The sequence below is a fragment of the Ipomoea nil genome, unplaced genomic scaffold (assembly GCF_001879475.1).
Source record: "Ipomoea nil cultivar Tokyo-kokei standard unplaced genomic scaffold, Asagao_1.1 scaffold0317, whole genome shotgun sequence".
NCBI lineage: Eukaryota > Viridiplantae > Streptophyta > Magnoliopsida > Solanales > Convolvulaceae > Ipomoea > Ipomoea nil.
The window spans coordinates 4,460,530-4,480,474 of record NW_017616745.1 but is presented as its reverse complement, the minus strand read 5'-3'; the positions used below and the strand labels follow the sequence as shown (position 1 = coordinate 4,480,474).

The window sequence follows — 19,945 nt, the reverse complement described above, 5'->3', positions numbered from 1 at the left end:
TAATTCAAAAGGAAAGTATAATAATTTATTCATTTAAGGTAATAATAATAATAATAATAATAATAATAATAATATTATTATTATTATTATTATTATTATTATTATTATTATTATTATTATTATTATTATTATTATATATATATATATATATATATATATATATATATATAATAATAATAATAATAATAATAATAATAATAATAATATAGGATTTTACTTTTGTCATGTCTAGGACCCGCCCAGTGCGGCAGTGCCTAGCTAACTTTCCACCACAATGCATGACTAACAACGTTACTTCGTAGCCTATTCGTTTGTTGGATTATGAATCATAAAAATCTGGGAAAGAACGAATGAAATCGTTTGACATGTATAGAATGAAAGTGAAACATGTGTTTCAAGTCCTCTTTATATGTGAGTGTTCTCCTGTTTATATACCTGGATAATTAAGATACCAATGAGCACTGACTCATTTTTATTAAAAAAAAAAAATTATGTTTCATCCATTCAAACTATGCTCTCTCCTGGGCTTCATGCTCTGTCTCTGCTTGCTGATCAGTCTGTTCACCGGAGCTACCTCCCAACTCGCACTTTACTGTCCCAAAAGCGCCGCTACTTATACCCCAAACAGCACTTACCGATCCAATCTTAATTCCCTCCTCTCCGCTCTTTCTTCCAATGCCACCCGCGAGAATGGGTTCTACCACAGCGCCGCCGTGGGCTCCGGCAACAACACCGTGTACGGCATGTTCATGTGCCGGGGCGATGTTTCCACCGCCGACTGCGGCGGGTGTGTGAGAAATTCCACCACCGATATACTGCAGCTGTGCCCCAACGGAAAGACCGCTTTTGTCTGGTACGATTTCTGTATGTTGCGTTACTCCAACGAGCCTATATCCCGGAGAGTCGAGCAGTCGTCAATCATGTACAGTTTATACAATACACAGAACGATTCTCAGCCGGCTCCGTTCATGGAGTCGATCAGGAGCACGCTGGATCAGCTGGTCACCGGAGTTCTTGGCGATCGGTCCGGCAAGAAATTTGCAGTTCAAGAAACTAACTTCACTGCACTTGAGAGGATCTACAGCCTTGGGCAGTGCACCCCGGATATTCCCAACTTGAATTGTCAGACATGCCTAACTAGTGCTATCCAGTTGCTGTACACTTGTTGCTATTCAGCGGTGGGTGCTAGAACTCTCTCCCCGTACTGTAATGTTAGGTATGAAACCTACCTTTTCTACAATCGCACAGCCGCCTCGCCGCCGCCGCCACCGGCTTCGCCGCCTCCTCTCCGTCCTCCTCCACCCACTTCTACTACAAGTGATGAAGGTAAAACTTTCTTGGTCCCTCTTTTATCCATTGGGTATTTGGGTAATAAGCTTTTATCCTTTATAGAGTAATATGTAATATGTTGTGCGGAGGGTCAACTCTAGCATCGTGGCTGGGGATTGTTGGGCAGAGGTCCATAATAGTCACGTCCAGTATCTAGCGTCTCGAAAATTTGATGGCAGTCTATAAGTAAAGAAATAAAGTTAGGTCTTCCCTACTAATTATTGTTTTTTTTTTTGATGTAAGTGGTAAGGGCTTGATCGTAATATAATAGTCAAGAAATCATGAGCGGAACAGTATAATAGTAGTTAAGTAGTAGAGCAACAAAGGATTTGAAGGGTAAGCTAAGTTAGTTAGACAATTGATTTGATCAGTTTGACTCCTAACAGGAGCAACCTTCTTGATTAGTTGATGCACTCTCGAGCAGTGACTGGCTGGTTTATTCCTCTTTTCTGCCTCGTTTGGTGTTTGATGATATATTTTACCTTGTTGTCTAGCTTGAAATTCTAATACCATATCTGTCACCATTACCCTGTTATTAGTTTATATTAAGGTTGCCATCGAGTTGACCTTTCAACTCCGAAGGAAATTTTTTGAGTGTGATGTGTTTCTGTTGATGCAGGAAACAAAGGAAATTCTTCAACAAAAGTGATTATTGCCATTGTAGTTCCGGTTATTGGGATTATGCTCTTCGTTGCAATCTTCTGTTTTGTGAGAACTAGAAATGTGAAGAAACAATATACTGCAACACAGAAAACAGGTTAAGTAACAGATTGATTGGGATTATTTAGGTTTCACTAACCTTAATTGTATTACCATATTTGTAATTTAAAATTTCGAAATCTCCATCTATCCAGAGGATGTCTCTGGACTTTCTGCTGGGGAGTTCTCCCAATACGATTTTGCTACTATCCAAGCTATTACAAGTGACTTCTCCCCGGATTGTAAAATTGGCAAAGGTGGATATGGTTTTGTATACAAGGTGAAATCTTTGGCTATGCAAGATCAATATGCTCATTTTAGTCTATTCTAATTGTTTATTGAAAACTAATACTCAGGGAACGTTTCCTGGCGGACTAGAGGTAGCTGTTAAGAGGTTGTCGAAAAGCTCAGGACAAGGAGCTCAAGAATTTAAGAATGAAGTTAGAGTAGTTGTCAAGCTTCAACATAGAAATTTAGTAAGGCTATTGGGATTTTGCTCTGAAGGCGAAGAAAAGATACTAATTTATGAATTTGTTCCCAACAAAAGTCTCGACTACTTTTTATTTGGTTAGTTCCAAACTACAAAATTTCATAATTCACTTTATTTTATGATGAGTAAAATATTCATTGTCTGACATGCACCATAAAATTAAGCTAGTTAATTTACATACCTAACTGTGAGATGTAAACTTTGTGGCTTATGCAGATATTGAAAAGAAACACCATTTGAATTGGTTAAGTCGTTACAAAATTATTAAAGGGATAGCACGAGGGCTACTTTACCTTCATAAAGATTCTCGTCTTAGAATCATACATCGTGATCTAAAAGCAGGTAATGTATTATTAGATGAAGATATGAACCCAAAAATAGCAGACTTTGGAATGGCCAAAATTTTTGGAGTTGATCAAACTCAAGGAAATACAAATAGAGTTGTTGGAACTTAGTAAGTTTTCATCTTGATCAGATTAGCTATGTGAAATCATCTACAATCTCAGTGGACATGCAACAGCTATTATTAGATCATTTATCATTGCAAAGAAATGTCTTCATTCTAATTGAAATATATATTTCATCTGTTTCAATGGGTATACTAATTAAGATCTTAAACTTATTTAACTCTTTGGCAGTGGCTACATGTCTTCCGAGTATGCAATGCATGGCCAGTTCTCCGTGAAATCTGATGTTTTCAGTTTTGGCGTTCTTCTCTTAGAGATTATAACCGGGAAAAAGAATTCCAACTTCAGCGAATCAAGTGGAGCTGAGGACCTCCTTAGCTATGTGAGTATACAATCTAAGATATATATATATATATATATATATATATATATATATATATATATATATATATATATATATTAAAATCTTCATTAACAGTCAACTCTTTTAACCTGATGATCTGAGGCTGATAAATGTTGTAGGCTTGGAAACATTGGAGGGACAGCACACCTTTAGGAATACTGGATCCAATCGTTGGAGAATCCTACTCAAGAAATGAAGTCATCCAATGCATCCATATTGGCTTGTTATGCGTTCAAGAAGTGGACGAGAGGCCGACAATGACAAATGTTGTCCTCATGCTCAATAGTCATTCTATTACGAGACCACCACCTCGTCAACCTGCATTTTTCCTTAGTGGAAGATCAGAGATGATGCCGAAAGGGATAGATTCTTATCAGTCTACGAGCAGGTTAATGCCATGGTCTGTAAACGAAGTGTCCATTACTGAGCTTTATCCAAGATGAGGTATCCAGCAGCAGCGTTCCAGCATGGATGAAATTTATGCAGATTGAAAAATAAAAATTTGATGCATTAAATTCCAGCTCATATATTTTATTGTATGGAAATGATGGATGTTGGTTTTTTTAATGCAGCTCTTTCTGGCTTGGACATGGAACTTTTACATGTACGTATGTAATTATAAGTTGAATTTTAATGAGTTGTATTATGACTTCTATTACATGTACTTCAAAATCTTATTTCTTGATATGACATGCTGACGGGCTCCAATGAATTTCAATGAGTTGTATTATAAATGCGGACAAATGTATTCATATTATATTTTTTTGTTGTTTTCATCCGACTTATTGTTTGCGGAAATAAATGGACTCTTAAAAAGAAGAAAGGCAGTATGTATAATGTCTATACTTCATATCATAATTTGAATTTAGATGAAAAAATTGGATAATTAAAAATATAAACAAAGCATTATTTTATTGATGATTCAAAGTAGGACAGTTTGGGGAAGAATGAGTTGTCCTCTGACAATATCTACATCTTCTACTTTGATTTGAACCGAAGTCCATTTCATTTGGATACCTACGTGTGCGGCGCTGGCCTCGTTGATTTGGTTGCCTAGCAGAAATCGGTGGAAGGCAAGTAACTGGACCGATACACTGAATTCTTTCGTCTACGGGGTAAAAATTATCGACATAACAGTTCCTGTAGTTTTCAACGGAGTAAACTTCTGGCACTAATGGGCCGAATCCTTGCCCTCGGTAATTGCATGCTGCAATCACATGTGCACAAGGTAAGCCGTTGACATTCCACAAGCCGCAGTTACACGTATGTTCCGTTAGATTCACTTGAAAGTGATTTTGTTGACTTTGGGAAACGTAACCAGTATTTAGGGCAACACCATAGATTCCGAGGGCGTCATTGAAACGTTGAACGCTTGCACCGCTTGCCTCATTGTTTCGAGCTGACAAATCATCGGTAATGTTTGTCGTGAATCGCAGGCCGTGTTGTTGCATCCCCTCTCCCGCAGTACGCCTGTCGGCAAACATAGTCCGTAACTTGTGAAAAGTCATTCGGACTATTGCCGTGACGGGTAACATCCGACAACACTTTAGTGAATTATTTAGTGACTCAGACGGATTGGTTGTCATGATGCCGTACCGGTGACCATTGTCGTGAGATAATGTCCACTTATCGACATCAATGTCGGCAAGATAGGTGTATGCAGCCGGCCATTTGATTTGGATTGCCTGCATGTGTTGAAGGAATTGATCCCTTGTCACAGTAGTACCAGCTTCCCGCACAAGTTTTCGTAACTGCCTATTTTTGGTCACCCTTGACATGACATTGCTGCGAATGTGTCGTAGGCAAAATCGGCGTTTGACACGGGCCCCCTTCAATTGTTGGACGGAATTAAACGCCACATCGATTCCAGCGTGTCTATCCGAGACGATACACATGGAATTGTGATGTGGAAAGACATTTTTGGCCAGAAGTCGAAGAAAACAAGTCCAACTGGCATTATTTTCGGAGTCCACGATCGAATCTGCCAGTGGATAGATTTCCTTGTTGGCGGTATATCCGTATGCTAGCAGGAGATGGCCTTTGTACCGGTTGTACAAGTGGGTACCGTCAACACAAATAACCGGGATGCAGTAGCGGAAACCATCTATTGCGGGCTTGAACGCCCAAAATGCATACAAGAAATTCGCGTACCCTGTACCCCTTTCTGCGTTCTGTGTGGCCATGATTTCCACAATGGTACCAGGGTTGGACAGTTGCAACTGCCGGCAGAATTGTGGTAGCTCATTGTACGAGTGCCGGTAATTCCCTTACTGCATTTCAATGCATTTGTGTCTGGCATACCAAGCTTTCCGGTACGAAATGTCGACACCATATCGTTGTCTCACATCCACTTGGATGTGTTTGATTTTGTACTGTGGATCCACAGTGATATTTTGAAAGATCAAATCACATATTAATGAGCTGGTGCACAGTTTGTCCGCGGGCCGCTGGTTGAATTGAACTGTGCACTCGTGGGGCTGAGTGTACTTCGTGACCTGCCATTCAGTAGATGCCCCATGATCCAACTGAATTTTGGGCAACTGAGAAACACCATACAAACCAGCGACTCGCAGCCACGTTTTGACTCTATCATCATTCACGGCTGCACACCTAGTCAACGTATCGTATTTAACGGCTTTAAGTTGAACGTCATACGTTGGATCCGTCCAAATTGCTCTACTACGGTGACGGGTTTGAAATGGTAACGCACCCTCTTGTAGTAGCCCGGGATGCACTCGGTCATTTGCCATACCTGTATCAAAACAATTCATAATACTTACAAATTAAAAACATTAAAACAACTTCGAATAACAAGTTACGCAATTAGCAACACGGCAGTACATAAATAAAATATTTCAAGTACATAAATAAAATATGTACGAGGCATAATCAAATATATGTAAACTGCATTTTAAATATGTATATTTTTTGAAGTCTCAATTTTATCTTCTCTAACTATTTTTTTTTTTAAAGCCAAAACTCGGACCATTTTGGTCCGAATTTCACAAAATAATTTTTTATAAATCGGACCAAAATGGTCCGAATTACAATTTTTTTTTTAAAATTGTAAAACTCGGACCATGAGTTTTACATATAATTTATGATGTCCGAATTACAACTTTTGTTTAGTACTACATGCTCAAGTTGATAAACTCATAGTTGTGTCTGTTTAAAGAGTTCATTTTACAGTAGCTATATACAACATTTTTTTGTGTTAAATAAATGTTATAAACACTACATACATCAAAGTCCGAATTTATTTTCCTAAACTTCATTTTACCACTAAAACAAGAAATAATATGTTACAATGCGATATAATCTACAATAAAACAACATAACGAAATAATAAATTACGCAGTGTATAAAATATGAACTGACTAAAATAATATTCCTCAATATAATTTTTTTTTTACCTCAAATATAATTTTTTTTTTTTTTACATACGCAGTGTAAAACAACTCAAACTATACGCAGTGTAATCAAATATATGTAAACTGCATTTTAAATATGTATATTTTTTAAAGTCTCAATTTTATCTTCTCTAACTAATTTTTTTTTAAAGCCAAAACTCGGACCATTTTGGTCCGAATTTCACAAAATAATTTTTTATAAATCGGACCAAAATGGTCCGAATTACAAATTTTTTAAAAAATTGTAAAACTCGGACCATTAGGGTCCGAGTTTTACAATTAATTTTTGATGTCCGAATTACAACTTTTGTTTAGTACTACATGCTCAAGTTGATAAACTCATAGTTGTGTCTCTTTAAAGAGTTCATTTATTTTTTTCACTCTCTTTATTCATATTCATTATTTGGCAAAAAAAAATTTGGAAATTTACCCAAATTTTTGAGCACACTCAGTTCTCTCTTTTCGTTTATTTTTTTTTTTTAACAACAAAAAATATATACACCTCATTTAAAAAAAAAAACGAGCAAAAAAATATGTCAACTACGAGTAATTACAGGAGCTATATACAACATTTTTTTTTTGTGTTAAATAAATGTTATAAACACTACATACATCAAAGTCCGAATTTATTTTCCTAAACTTCATTTTACCACTAAAACAAGAAATAATATGCTACAATGCGATATAATCTACAATAAAACAACATAACAAAATAATAAATTACGCGGTGTATAAAATATGAACTGACTAAAATAATAGTCCTCAATATAAATTTTTTTTTTTACATACGCAAGTGTAAAACAACTCAAATATATATATATATATATATATATATATATATATATATATATATATATATATATATATATTTTACCTCAATATTGCAAAACTGTAGAGAAGATGCGGTATAGAGAAGATGCTTGGGAAGATGCAGTGTTGATCCAAACTTGATGCTTGAGAAGTGGCTTGGGAAGAAGCTTTGAAGATAACACAAATATGCAGAAAGAGAGAAAACCTTTGAGAGATATTAGAGAAAACACTTGAGAAGTGGCTTGGGAGATATTTGGGAAATGCTTTCAAGATAAAACAAATGCTGGATGAATGGAATCCGAATCACTTATAGGATGGGAAATGCTATCTGTTATACTACCAAAGTGGACTCCCAAGCTTTGAAGACCATACATTTAGAGCATCCACATCAATTGGGAAGAATGAGGGGATAATGTAAGAGTGATTAGGAAAGAGAATGTGGGAGGGGAGAGAAAAAAAGAAAAAAAAAATAATAGAAAACTGATTTTTAAAAAAAAAATAAAATAAAATAAAGCTTTGTCAGGCGCGCTGACAGCGCGCCTGACGCGCCACACGGGCGCGTGTAGTGCACGCGCCCGTGTGGCACTTAGCTGTGCGCAAACGCGCACAGCATGTGTTGTTTTTTTTTTTTTTTTTTTTTTTTTTTTTTTTTTTTTCTGACATTATTTTGTGTTTTGCAGGACAATTATCTCCTCAAATAACTCCACTCCACAATTGCTATTAACCCCACCCAACATAATTGTTATGACATTATCCCCATATTATCCACTAGTGTGGATGCTCTTATGAGCATAAATCCGAAAAAGCATGCATGCATTAGTAACATCAGTTGTGGAGTCCGAAAAAGCTCCTAGGGAACACAATTTGTGATTTACGAAAAAGTAACATTGGGAAGAGAAGAAAGATAAAAGGTGATGTTGGGGTTTGAAGCTGTCTCTTCCTTTAATGAGAATGGGTGGGGCGGTTGTTGGGAAATTAATATCCGAAATTAATTGTAAAATTCGGATGCTCTGCGCCCGACTTTCTATGTCCAGAAAGTCGGACTCAAAACCTCCGCATTTTCCTATTTTGTATCCACTTTTTCATGCGCGCATATTTGGTATCCACCCCCTAAATTCTGCATCACCAGCAAATGCACCCCGGTCGCGCTGTGTTTGACGAAGGCGGAAGGGCGATCGACGATGGGAACTGCGTGCGTCGCGTTTTTTTAGTATTGTTTTCATCAATCTCCTATTAATGAGCAAATCAAATTCTCAAATTATTATTTGAAATTTATGTACCCGAATAAATGGGAAATCACCCACGATGGTTTTGACTTTTGAGTAGAAGGATTTACCCTAGCTCTATTAATTGGACCCGGATTTGGACCTTTTAGCCCAGATCCAAATATTACAATAGTTATGCTGTGCAGCCGAATGCACCATGCACATGGTGCATACGATGCAAAACGATGTCGTTTTGACTAAAAACGTGCGTCCCACTTAAAAAAAAAAATCAAGTTCGATTCTCGGCAATAGTATTATTGTGGATATATAGTTATGAATTTCTGGATATATAGTTATGAATTTATGGATATTTAGTTCATTCATTGTGGATATTTAGTTCATTCATTGTAGATATTTACTTCATTCATTCACTGTGGATATATAGTTATGAATTTCTGGATATATAGTTATGAATTTATGGATATTTAGTTCATTCATTGTATATATTTACTTCATTCATTCACTGTGGATATTTAGTTAATTCATTGTGGATTTTTACTTCATTCATTCACTGTGGATATATAGTTATGAATTTGTTGATATATAGTTATGAATTTATGGATATATAAAAATGCTATTGCCGGGAATCGAACCTGATTTCTTCTTTAAGTGGGACGCGCGTTTTTTAACCAAAACGACGTCGTTTTGCATTGAATGCACCATGCGCATGGTGCATTGCATTCAGTTGCACAACATAATTTGCGCAAATATTATAAATGGGTCATTGGTTTTTTGGGCTTAAAATCTGATCTTATTAAAAGGATTATGGGCTTCCTTTAAATTTTTTTTATGAACCTATTTGGTATTTTTATGACATCTGGACCTGTTTTATTCAAGAGTTGTGATTACATTATTATTCAAATTATTATTTGAATTTTATTCTTGAATATGTCCATAGATTAAATTGCTATTGTAATTTATTTGTTTTATATGGGTTCATATGCATATTTTATATTAATAGCTAGCATAACAGTTTTTATTATGCTGACTATAGGCTATGCTCTAGAAGTGGACATTCGAACTTAGCCAGAAATATAATTTTATTGTCCATATAAAAATTACACTCAAAATCAATATATATTGATTATCCATATATATCTTCCCGCTGGTACATATATAAATCAATTGCCACACAAATTATTGCTACATGATCTGTATGCTATGGCTAAATGCTAATGGTTTTCCATGCTATCCATGTCGTTTATCCACATAAGATTCGTATGCGTACCCATAGTTTAAATTTCTTTAATATTAATGCCAAGGCTGTAAGGGAATAATTATGTTAGGCTTGCTGCTGCCCGGGCATTGTACAATGCTCTTGGCTTTGCTCAAGCAAAATTTTAACAATGATATGGAGCGGAATTATATTATGAGAGTTGTTTGTGAGGTCACTCTTTCACCAGAAATGAAAATTCGACAAGCTGTTTTTGAATGTTGGGTGTCTAATTTCATCAACATTCTACGAGATGTTAGCTCCATACACGTAGGTCATATTATTGCTCATATTATTTACGGAATTTTTTTTTTTTTTTTTATATATTGACTATTCATGTCAATTTTGAAATTTGTGAGAAGGCAAGATAACAATAATATTTTTTTATAAGTTCACTCCATACAATTCTATGTTGAGTGCACTAATTGTTTCTCTAATTGCCATGACACAATTATTTACAAGACATTTTTTTTTTATAAGAGCTTTGTTAAGCAATTATGGAGGAAGTATATCTATTTTGGGGACCTCCAGAATTGAGAAACCGCCATGCTTATCCACTATATATCACAAAAACGCCTTAGTACGTGGTTCAATATCATGATTCATTTCCCTATCTGCGTTCAAATTTTTTTTTTTTTTTTGTATGCAACCCTTCATGAGAAATCAACAACTTAATATTGGTTGCATCATAAGATCTTTTTTCTCAGCATTAGGGGGAGATTTGAAGTTTTTAATTAATTGAACGCCGAGAAAATTTTATGAGATAAAAAATTTTCAAACCCATGTACTAGTCTTATTGAATCAGAAGTTTAAACATTGAACAGATAATCTGCTAGAAATCTCAAGGAGTGACTAAGTCCATAGAAATAATTGAAATCCCCAACTAGGACTAAATATCTCTATCGTTTTTCTTTATGCCGGAAGCATATGAAATTTATTGGTTTAAGAATTTGAAAATCTAGATCTAGTGAAAAGTTTCGTCACTCCAGAAATATATAAAATTTTATCCTGAAGATATTCGCCTAGAAGGCGAAAACCCCCAGTAAAATTGAGGTGCACCAAATAACTAAAATACTGGGGAAGCGGAACAACCAAATTCAAATATTCTTGGGAAATGCCATATATTTGGTTGATACAAAATTGCCATGTGTATAAAAGATATTTACAAAGCTGTTACAGTTGTCGACAACATATTTTGCCTCTATTGCTCATAAATACTTATAATCTGGATCCAGATATTGAAGCAGTAGTATAACGCCCGAAGCGTGCTAACTGTTTTGATAGAAAATAGCAATTAAGGCATACTGTTATAATAATATTATTATTATAATTGTTAAACCAAGTAATTAATAATAAGTTAGTTTGTTAACAAGCAATTGAAGTGTGGTAGTGGGTCTGCAGAACATGGAGCATGGATTAACATTACATGGAGCATTAATTTTAATTTTTAGCTTTATTTGTGGTTATCCTTTAGTATAAATAGGTTGCTATTGTTCATTCATTAATCATCAAGTCAAACATTTTATTCATTCCTCTCTCTCTCTCTCTCTTCTCAATATATATAAATATAATATATAGATATATTATATTTAATATATATTATAGATATATTATATTATATTTAATATATATTATATTAAATATATTATGTTTAATATATCTTACATTTGGTATCAAAGCCAGTCAACCTTTCAACCCCGAGATATTTCCCGTAGTGAAATATGGCTGCAAATTTCAATATTGTATGGTCGGGTCCCAAATTAGACGGGAAACTCGATTACAATTATTGGCAAATTATGATGTCCACACATTTGAAAGCTCAAAATCTTTGGAGCTTTGTTGATCCTGGTTTACCCGAAGGAGCTGACGCAGCTGCTATCCGGCGATATCAGTTGGCCTTGGGACAAATTCACCAAGGTGTTCACTACTCCATTTTTGGGCAATTAGCTCGTGCTCAAACAGCAAAGCAAGCTTGGGACATCTTAAAGGTGTCAAATACAGGAGTCGATTAGGCGCAGAAGTCTAAGTTGCAGTCGTTGAGAAGGTTGTACGATAATTGTGAGATGACCTCTACAGAAACAGTAGACGCGTATTTCACTCGTCTTATTGATATGGTGAATAAGATGAGGTTATACGGAGATACAATGGAAGATGGTGCAGTGGTTGAAAAAGTTCTACGAACTATGTCGATGAAGTATGACCATGTGGTGGCTTCAATCACAGAGTCACACAAAACCGAGCTCTTATCAATTGCAGAGCTGAAAGGTATGGTAGAAATTCATATTGACAGAATTGCGTCAAAATCGGAACCACTAGCTGAAGAAGCTTTGAAGAGTCAAGTCACCCTTAATGTGACTGACACTAATCAAAGAGGTGGAGGATCTAGTAGAGGTCATGGAAGAGGAAGATGAGGTTCTGGTGGAAGAGGTCGTTGTAACTTCAACCAAGGAGGAGGAAGTTGTAACTCCAACCAAGGAAGAGGTGGAGGTAATACCAAACAAGGAGGTAAATTTCCATTTCATTGCTACAATTGTGGCAAGTATGGACACAAGATTGCAGATTGTTGGTATAATGAGGACAACAATCGTGGAAATCGAGCAAACATTGCTGAAAATACTGCTGAAAAGTCTGGTGAGAGTTCTGAAACTTTACTTTTAGCCAACGATAGTTTTTTTGCAGATAAGAACATATGGTTCTTGGATACTGGGTGTAGTAACCATATGTGTGGGAAGAAAGAATTGTTTTCTGAAGTAGATGAATCAGTTCGGTCTGAAGTGACATTTGGCAATAAGTCAAAAGTGCCAATTTTGGGAAAAGGTAAAATCTCTATTCAATTGAAGGATGGTACTCACAATTTTATATCCGATGTGTTCTATGTTCCTGAACTACACCAAAATTTGTTGAGTATGGTCAGTTGTTAGAAAAAGGATATGAGATAGATATTGCTCAGGGGTGTTGCACCGTTGCAGATGCTAAGGGAGTTTTGATTGCAAAGGTAAATATGTCCCAAAATCGACTATTTCCTTTGAAAATTAAGCATACTCTCCTTTCTTGCTTTAATTATGAAGTTTGTGATGAAAATTGGTTATGGTATATGCAATTTGGGCATTTGCATTTCTCTGGATTACACTATCTTGCGAGAAAGGAATTTGTTTCTGATTTACCTGTTGTGAATGTCCCTAATCGTATATGTGAGATTTGTGTGATTGGGAAGAAGCATAGAGATCCCTTTCCCGTGGGCAAGTTAAGGAGAGCTACAAAACAGTTGGAGATTGTTCACTCAGACCTGTGTTTGTTAGAGGTTCCCTCACATGGAGGTTGTAAATACTTTATTACTTTCATTGATGATTTCAGTAGGAAAACATGGGTTTACTTTCTGAAGCAAAAGTCTGAAGCATGTGATGTTTTCAAACAATTTAAGACTTTTGTTGAAAAGCAAAGTGGTTATGAGATTAAAATCTTGAGAACTGATAGAGGTACAGAATATATTGCTTGTGATAATTTTCTGAAGGAGAAGGGTATTCAACACCAAATGACAGCCAGATACACTCCACAACAAAATGGAGTGGCTGAGAGAAAGAATAGATCTATCATGGATATGGTGAGGTGCATGTTGAAATCCAAGAATCTGCCTAAACCTTTTTGGGCAGAAGCTGTTGCTTGTGCTGTCTATGTGTTGAATAGGTGCCCAACTAAGAGTGTCCGGGATAAGACACCCGAAGAAGCATGGAGTGGGAGAAAACCCTCTATCAAATATCTCAAGGTTTTTGGATGTTTGGCATATGCACATGTGCCACATCCGTTGAGAAAGAAGTTGGATGATAAAGGTGAGAAGTGCATATTCATTGGTTATAGTGACGCTTCAAAGGCTTATAAACTATACAATCCTGAAACTAAAAAGGTTGTTATAAGCCGTGATGTCACTTTTGATGAATATGGTGTCACTTTTGGTTTAAAGGAGGCAATGTTATAATAATATTATTATTATAATTGTTAAACCAAGTAATTAATAATAAGTTAGTTTGTTAACAAGCAATTGAAGTGTGGTAGTTGGTCTGCAGAACATGGAGCATGGATTAGCATTACATGGAGCATTAATCCTAATTTTTAGCTTTATTTGTGGTTATCCTTTAGTATAAATAGGTTGCTATTGTTCATTCATTAATCATCAAGTAAAACATTTTATTCATTCCCCTCTCTCTCTCTCTTCTCAATATATATAAATATAATATATAGATATATTATATTTAATATATATTATAGATATATTATATTATATTTAATATATATTATATTAAATATATTATATTTAATATATCTTACATACAAATCAAAACTCGCTAATAAAAGGCGAGTTGAGGGTTTTCGCAGAGACCCAATATTGGTCATCGCTTTATATTCCGCTATTTGATAAAACTAGCAGTTAATAAATTAAATATGTAGCTAATAGTTATAGTTATCACATATTTATTCGGGTAACTTGTTACTTATGTTTAAAATCCTTGATGGATTTTCTCAAAATGTGATGAATGAAAATCACAAAATAAGAAGTATAAAAGTTAGTAAGTTACTAACTATGATCTTTCTTATAGTCAATAAATGGACTAAAGGTATTTTCTCCCCCAAAACAAAGTATGAAAATATATTATCATAAACATGCCTAGTAATGTTATATGTGATTAGGAAACTTAAATATCGTTTCCTCTTGAAAATATCCTAAATATATCCTCTAGTTTATCTTGAAAAATCCCTAATGGATTTATAATTTCCAAAATGAGGATTTATTTTAGTATCATTATGTGCCATTATTTACTTTTTAAAGAGTTGCGAATGGGGTTATTATCCTCACATAGAAGGAATAATATGTACTATTATGTGCTCAATAAAGAGTTGATAATGGACATACTTATTATCTCAGTCAATTTTTATGGTGTAAACATCAATGAAATATATGTAGAACTTGAAGATTGTTATCTTCAGATTTACTCGAATCAATCCGGAAGATTGGACGTAAAATCCTGAGGATTAAGTCATAAAAGACTATCAGTTGTGCACTATTTGCAACACATCATGTACTCTTTTTCTCACTAGTTTTCTCCAATTATGAGTATGAAACAATAATGTAAATGGGGAAATGTAGCAAAAATAATTGCTTCAGTAGACAAACCCCAAAATCCTGAAGATTATGCCGATTATGCCTTGAAGACTAATGGTTGTACTCTTTTTCCCTTAACTAAGTTTTTCCCACATGGTTTTCTTAAGTTAAGGTTTTTAATGAGACGACCAATACAATATATGTTTTTACATATACCATGTACTCTTTTTTTCTTCAACTAGGTTTTTTTCCCACGTGGTTTTCCTAATGAAGTTTTTAATGAGGCATGAATATATTTTCTATTGTACTCTCTTATTGTCTAGGTTTTTCCCACAGGGTTTTCCTAGCAAGTTTTTAATGAAGCAAGATCGTGGCCAAATAATGTCCAAGGGGGAGTGTTATAAATATGTATTTAGTGTGGCCATTATTAGTATTGATTATGTAACGGTTAAGTGATTAATGGTTGCATTATGTCTTCCGTTACATCTGTATATTATATATAGATGTGTTATGGTTGTATGGAAGATACACAGATGGTTGAATAAGAATTCCTTGTCTTGGTTCTCCTTGTCTATTGTTCTACATTCACTTCACTTTTATCTTTACATTGTAATCCAATCCTGCAATCACCGGTTAAGAGCTAAAGGCCAACGGGCACAAACAATATTACAACAGTATTTATGGGGAAAAAAAAAAGCTAGCGGGCACTGCATGCGTTAATTGGGTGGATAAATATAATTTTTTAAAAAATTTTTTGTCAGATTCTTTTCTCTTATCTCTTTCCCTCTCATATTTAGCCGTGAAAAATCACTAAATATCTTACACGACTGAAGTTGTTCTAATGATTAAAATTTAAACAAATTTTAAATAATACGCCGGAACAAATTTTAATTACCCATGGTCCTTTTAGAAGACTACAATTGGTTAAATTTTAAAACTTAAAGAACTATTGCTGATAAATTTAGACCACAAATGATAATAATTCGAAAGTCGAAAGTCGAAAGATCACAAATGATCAATTTAAAAATTTAGAATTAAAAGTGACAAAATCACTATACTCGGAGGACTCATATACATTAACTCATATATGATTGATAAAAGTCATGCAAAACCAACTTAAAGTCAAAGTCATTAAATATTGTGTAGGAAATGGTAAGGCTGACCACATCCATGCAAAGAACCCACTGACAAAGTAATATGGAAAAATGATGTGGAATAATATACCATTTATGCTTTCTTTTTATTGCTTATTTGGATTGCCAATTTGCAACTAATGGAAAAAATTAAGTGGAATAATATACCATAAATATAAAAAGATTAAAAAGGACATTTTTATAAAATTTAAATTAATTTGTTTACATATTAAAATTTAACATTTTGTCACTAAAAAAAATTAACATTTTGAAATAAAACTATTAACATAATCATGGTCTAACATCTCATAATGAAGGAGCAATATTGTTGCAAATATAATAACAACAACAACAACAACAACAATAATAATAATAATAAGGGAAAAGGGTCAAATAGGCCCTCGAACTTTAGCTTAAAAGTCAATTAGGCCCCTAAATTTTTTAATGGTTCAATTACACCCATCAACAATTCATTTAGGTTCAATGAAGCCCAAAAACAAGTTAATGACCTGCTATCACAGGTCATTAAGGTTCATGCCACCTTCCGGCGAATTTTCAGACAAAAAAAAAAAAAGTGACCAGCAACCGACCCAGATTTGCCGAAAATTTCGCCGGTCACTTCTTTTGTCGAAAATTTTGCCAGTCACTTTTTTTTTTTTTTTGCCGGAAAATTCGCCAAATGGTAGCCTGAACCCTAATGACCTGTGATAGGAGGTCATTAATTTGTTTTTAGGCTTCATTGCACTTAAATGAATTATTGATGGGTGTAATTGCACCTTTAAAAAGTTTAGGGGCCTAATTGACTTTTAAGCTAAAGTTCGAAGGCCTATTTGATCCTTTTCCCTAATAATAATAATAATGGAAATTGATGGATGAGAATGAAAGTTAGAAACTTACTGCTTTGCTTCTTCTTTGTTTACAGAAAGCTTAGGGAGAGGAGAGGCAAAGAGATGGATCAGATGAAGGCAAGGTGAAATGGTTCTATTTATATGGGGGCAAAACCCTAGGTAGATCACCAATGATTGGTGTCGGGCAAAAAGGTCTTTTGGCTTACATCTTTAAAATATCAAACATGGCCTTGTATCATGGACCAAGGGCTAGAAATGCTAACTTTGAATACTTTGGGGTTGAAAATGAATTTCCTCAAAAAGTTGATTTGATGATCACTTGTTTAAAGTCTTTCTGAATTCTCCCGGTCTCACTCAGATTGATTTCTCGATTTAAATCTTGGTACGCGAAGTACCCGAAAATCTTAGAAATTTCGAATAAAATAGATTTTGGTTTCAAATTAATTTAAAATGTGACTAAAATAATTTATTCAAACACCAATTGATCGCAAATTTTTTTTAATGGAGTGAAAATGGCTATTTTAATTTGGAATTTCTTAATATCGGATTTATAAAATAAAATTTTGAGTTGTTACATACCCGGGGGACAAAATTATCAAACAAAGAATCATTGCATGTAGAGTTGCTAGAGGCAAAAATATCTTTAAAGTAATCCTGCACAATGGAGCACATACCCTCCCCTTTAACCCATATCCCATCAGCACCCTTTATTCTATCAATAAAATTCTTTTTTCTTACGAGCAGAAGCATACCTGTGGTAAAACTTTGTGTTGGCATCAGCACCACGGTGCCAGTGCTGCTTTGCTCGTTGCCTCCAGAATGTATCCTCCTGGGCTTTCAGTTGTGTTAACCGATTTTCCAGGTCATGAAATTCGGCCACCGCACCCGGATCCCGTCTGTGTCGAATTGCTTCTTGTTTCTTACGTAATTGCTTTATGCGGTCCCCAAATTTCTGAAAATGCTCACCACCCCACCGCATTAGACTGTCACCACAATGCTGCTGACAATTCAGCAACCCCCCAGTCCTCCCATCCTGCCAAGCAGTCTCAACCACTTCCCTACACCCTTCGTTCAACAACCAAGCCATTTCGAACTTAAAGCTACTCGGGCCCCTACCCCTTTGCATGCGTGATGCATCGACATTAAGATAGAGAGCCAAGTGATCTGATGTACGAGTCTGCAAATTTTCCACGCCGGCATGCTGATTCAAATCACCTCAGGAAGCTGTTGCCAGCACTTTATCTAGCCTTTCCTCAATCCAGTTACTAGTTCCGTTACTCTTTTCCCAGGTAAACTGATGGCCTCTCATGGCCAACTGTACAAGTCCACAACTATCCACAGTCTCCCCAAAGCCGCGAAGGAGACTATTCGGGTGCGGATTTCCCCCTTTCTTCTCATGCTGATAAAGGAGATCATTGAAATCCCCTATCACCACCCAAGGCAACGGGGATCTACTACTCAAGCCACTAAGGAGCTCCCATGATTCCCTCCTCATACTTCGCCGAGGGTAACCATAAAAGCACGTCATTCGCCATACTTTGTCACAAACACGAACTTCTACATCCACATGATTCTTGGACAAACTCAGGAGTTTCGCAATATTATTTTTCCTCCAAAACAACGCTAAATCACTACTCAAACCAACATTGTCAACATAAAATAAACCTTCAAAACCAAGCTTGATATGAAGACGTTCTGCGTGTACCCGTTCAACCATAGTTTCCATTATAAACACAAAATCGGGCTTCTTATAGGACACCATTTCCACTATCTCCCGAACTGTACGTGGATTACCCAAGCCACAACAGTTCCAACTTAGAGTACTCATGATGATAGGCGGGTCTGGGAACCAGAACCCGCCATGGACAAGTTTTTTGACACATCAGACATCGCAACATCCTCCCCATCACCTCCAAACCGTCGGCCACACTCATCCAATTATTCCCTTCGGCGTTTCGACACAGCCACCACCGCCGGGCCGCCCTCCGTCATAACCCCAGCCACCGAAACACCCCTAACCACCGTGGATTCCCCGGCGCCTATGGAACCCGTCACCGGAATTAACCATGGTTCTCCGACCGGTCTCGGACCGATTCTACCCCCTGCCCACATTCCTTCCCCGATTCTACCTCGTTCTCCGTCGCTGTTGTAGCCATGAGAAGCGAAGCAGAATGCAAACAAGCAGCGGAGATTCGCCGGAGAAAACCCAAGAAAAACCGAAACCCTAGCAAAAGGCCGAAGAGAAACCTTGAAACCCTAATTTACGTAGGGAGAACAAAAAAGGACATTCTTTATGTAATAGTCTATAAATTATATAGAAAAGATCATGTGGATGATTCTGGAAATACTAATAATAGCTTAATAGTTTAACTTTATTTTATTTATTTATTTTTTTTTTTTTTGGGATCAAATGCTTAGTAAGATAATAATAATAAAATAAAAAATAAAAAATACACATGACATCTTAATCATTACCAACCTGCTAAAAATGCTAATTGCATTTTTATTGCAGGTTCATGGATCAATTTGGAGCTTATTCGAGTTCGGTGGCTCAATTGATGTTCACCCAAATATTTCAATGACCTATTTGTACACCTTTTCATAATATGTTTCAACAAACTTGGTTACTCCAAACCACTAAGGTTTCCCTTTAAAGTTATTTGCATGCTACTTCAAGTTGAACAACATAGACACAAGTTTCGCATAATATTCTTGAAAGAAATTAATCTCATATGCAATGAATATATTCAATCCGGCATTTGTTAAAGAATAATTTTTCCACATAAATATCAACAAGGTCAGTTCAACATATAATAGCTTTAACATTTAAAGTTGTTTCAACT

General features: G+C 35.6%; 2 protein-coding genes across 2 annotated transcripts; one reads left to right on the top strand and one right to left on the bottom strand.

Annotated features, from left to right (window-relative positions):
- The first annotated feature begins 442 nt into the window (after nt 1-442).
- LOC109170194 (cysteine-rich receptor-like protein kinase 10) lies at nt 443-3,984 on the top strand. Its single transcript, XM_019319193.1, has 7 exons — nt 443-1,326; nt 1,949-2,086; nt 2,184-2,308; nt 2,385-2,595; nt 2,735-2,972; nt 3,157-3,307; nt 3,448-3,984. The coding sequence occupies exons 1-7, from the start codon at nt 492-494 to the stop codon at nt 3,769-3,771; spliced, it is 2,022 nt and encodes a 673-aa protein (XP_019174738.1). The 5' UTR covers nt 443-491; the 3' UTR covers nt 3,772-3,984.
- Nucleotides 3,985-4,239: 255 nt separating this feature from the next.
- LOC109166252 lies at nt 4,240-5,511 on the bottom strand. The gene has a single exon (XM_019315177.1). It carries the CDS (start codon nt 5,509-5,511, stop codon nt 4,240-4,242), a length of 1,272 nt encoding a protein of 423 aa, XP_019170722.1.
- Between the last annotated feature and the right edge of the window lie 14,434 nt (nt 5,512-19,945).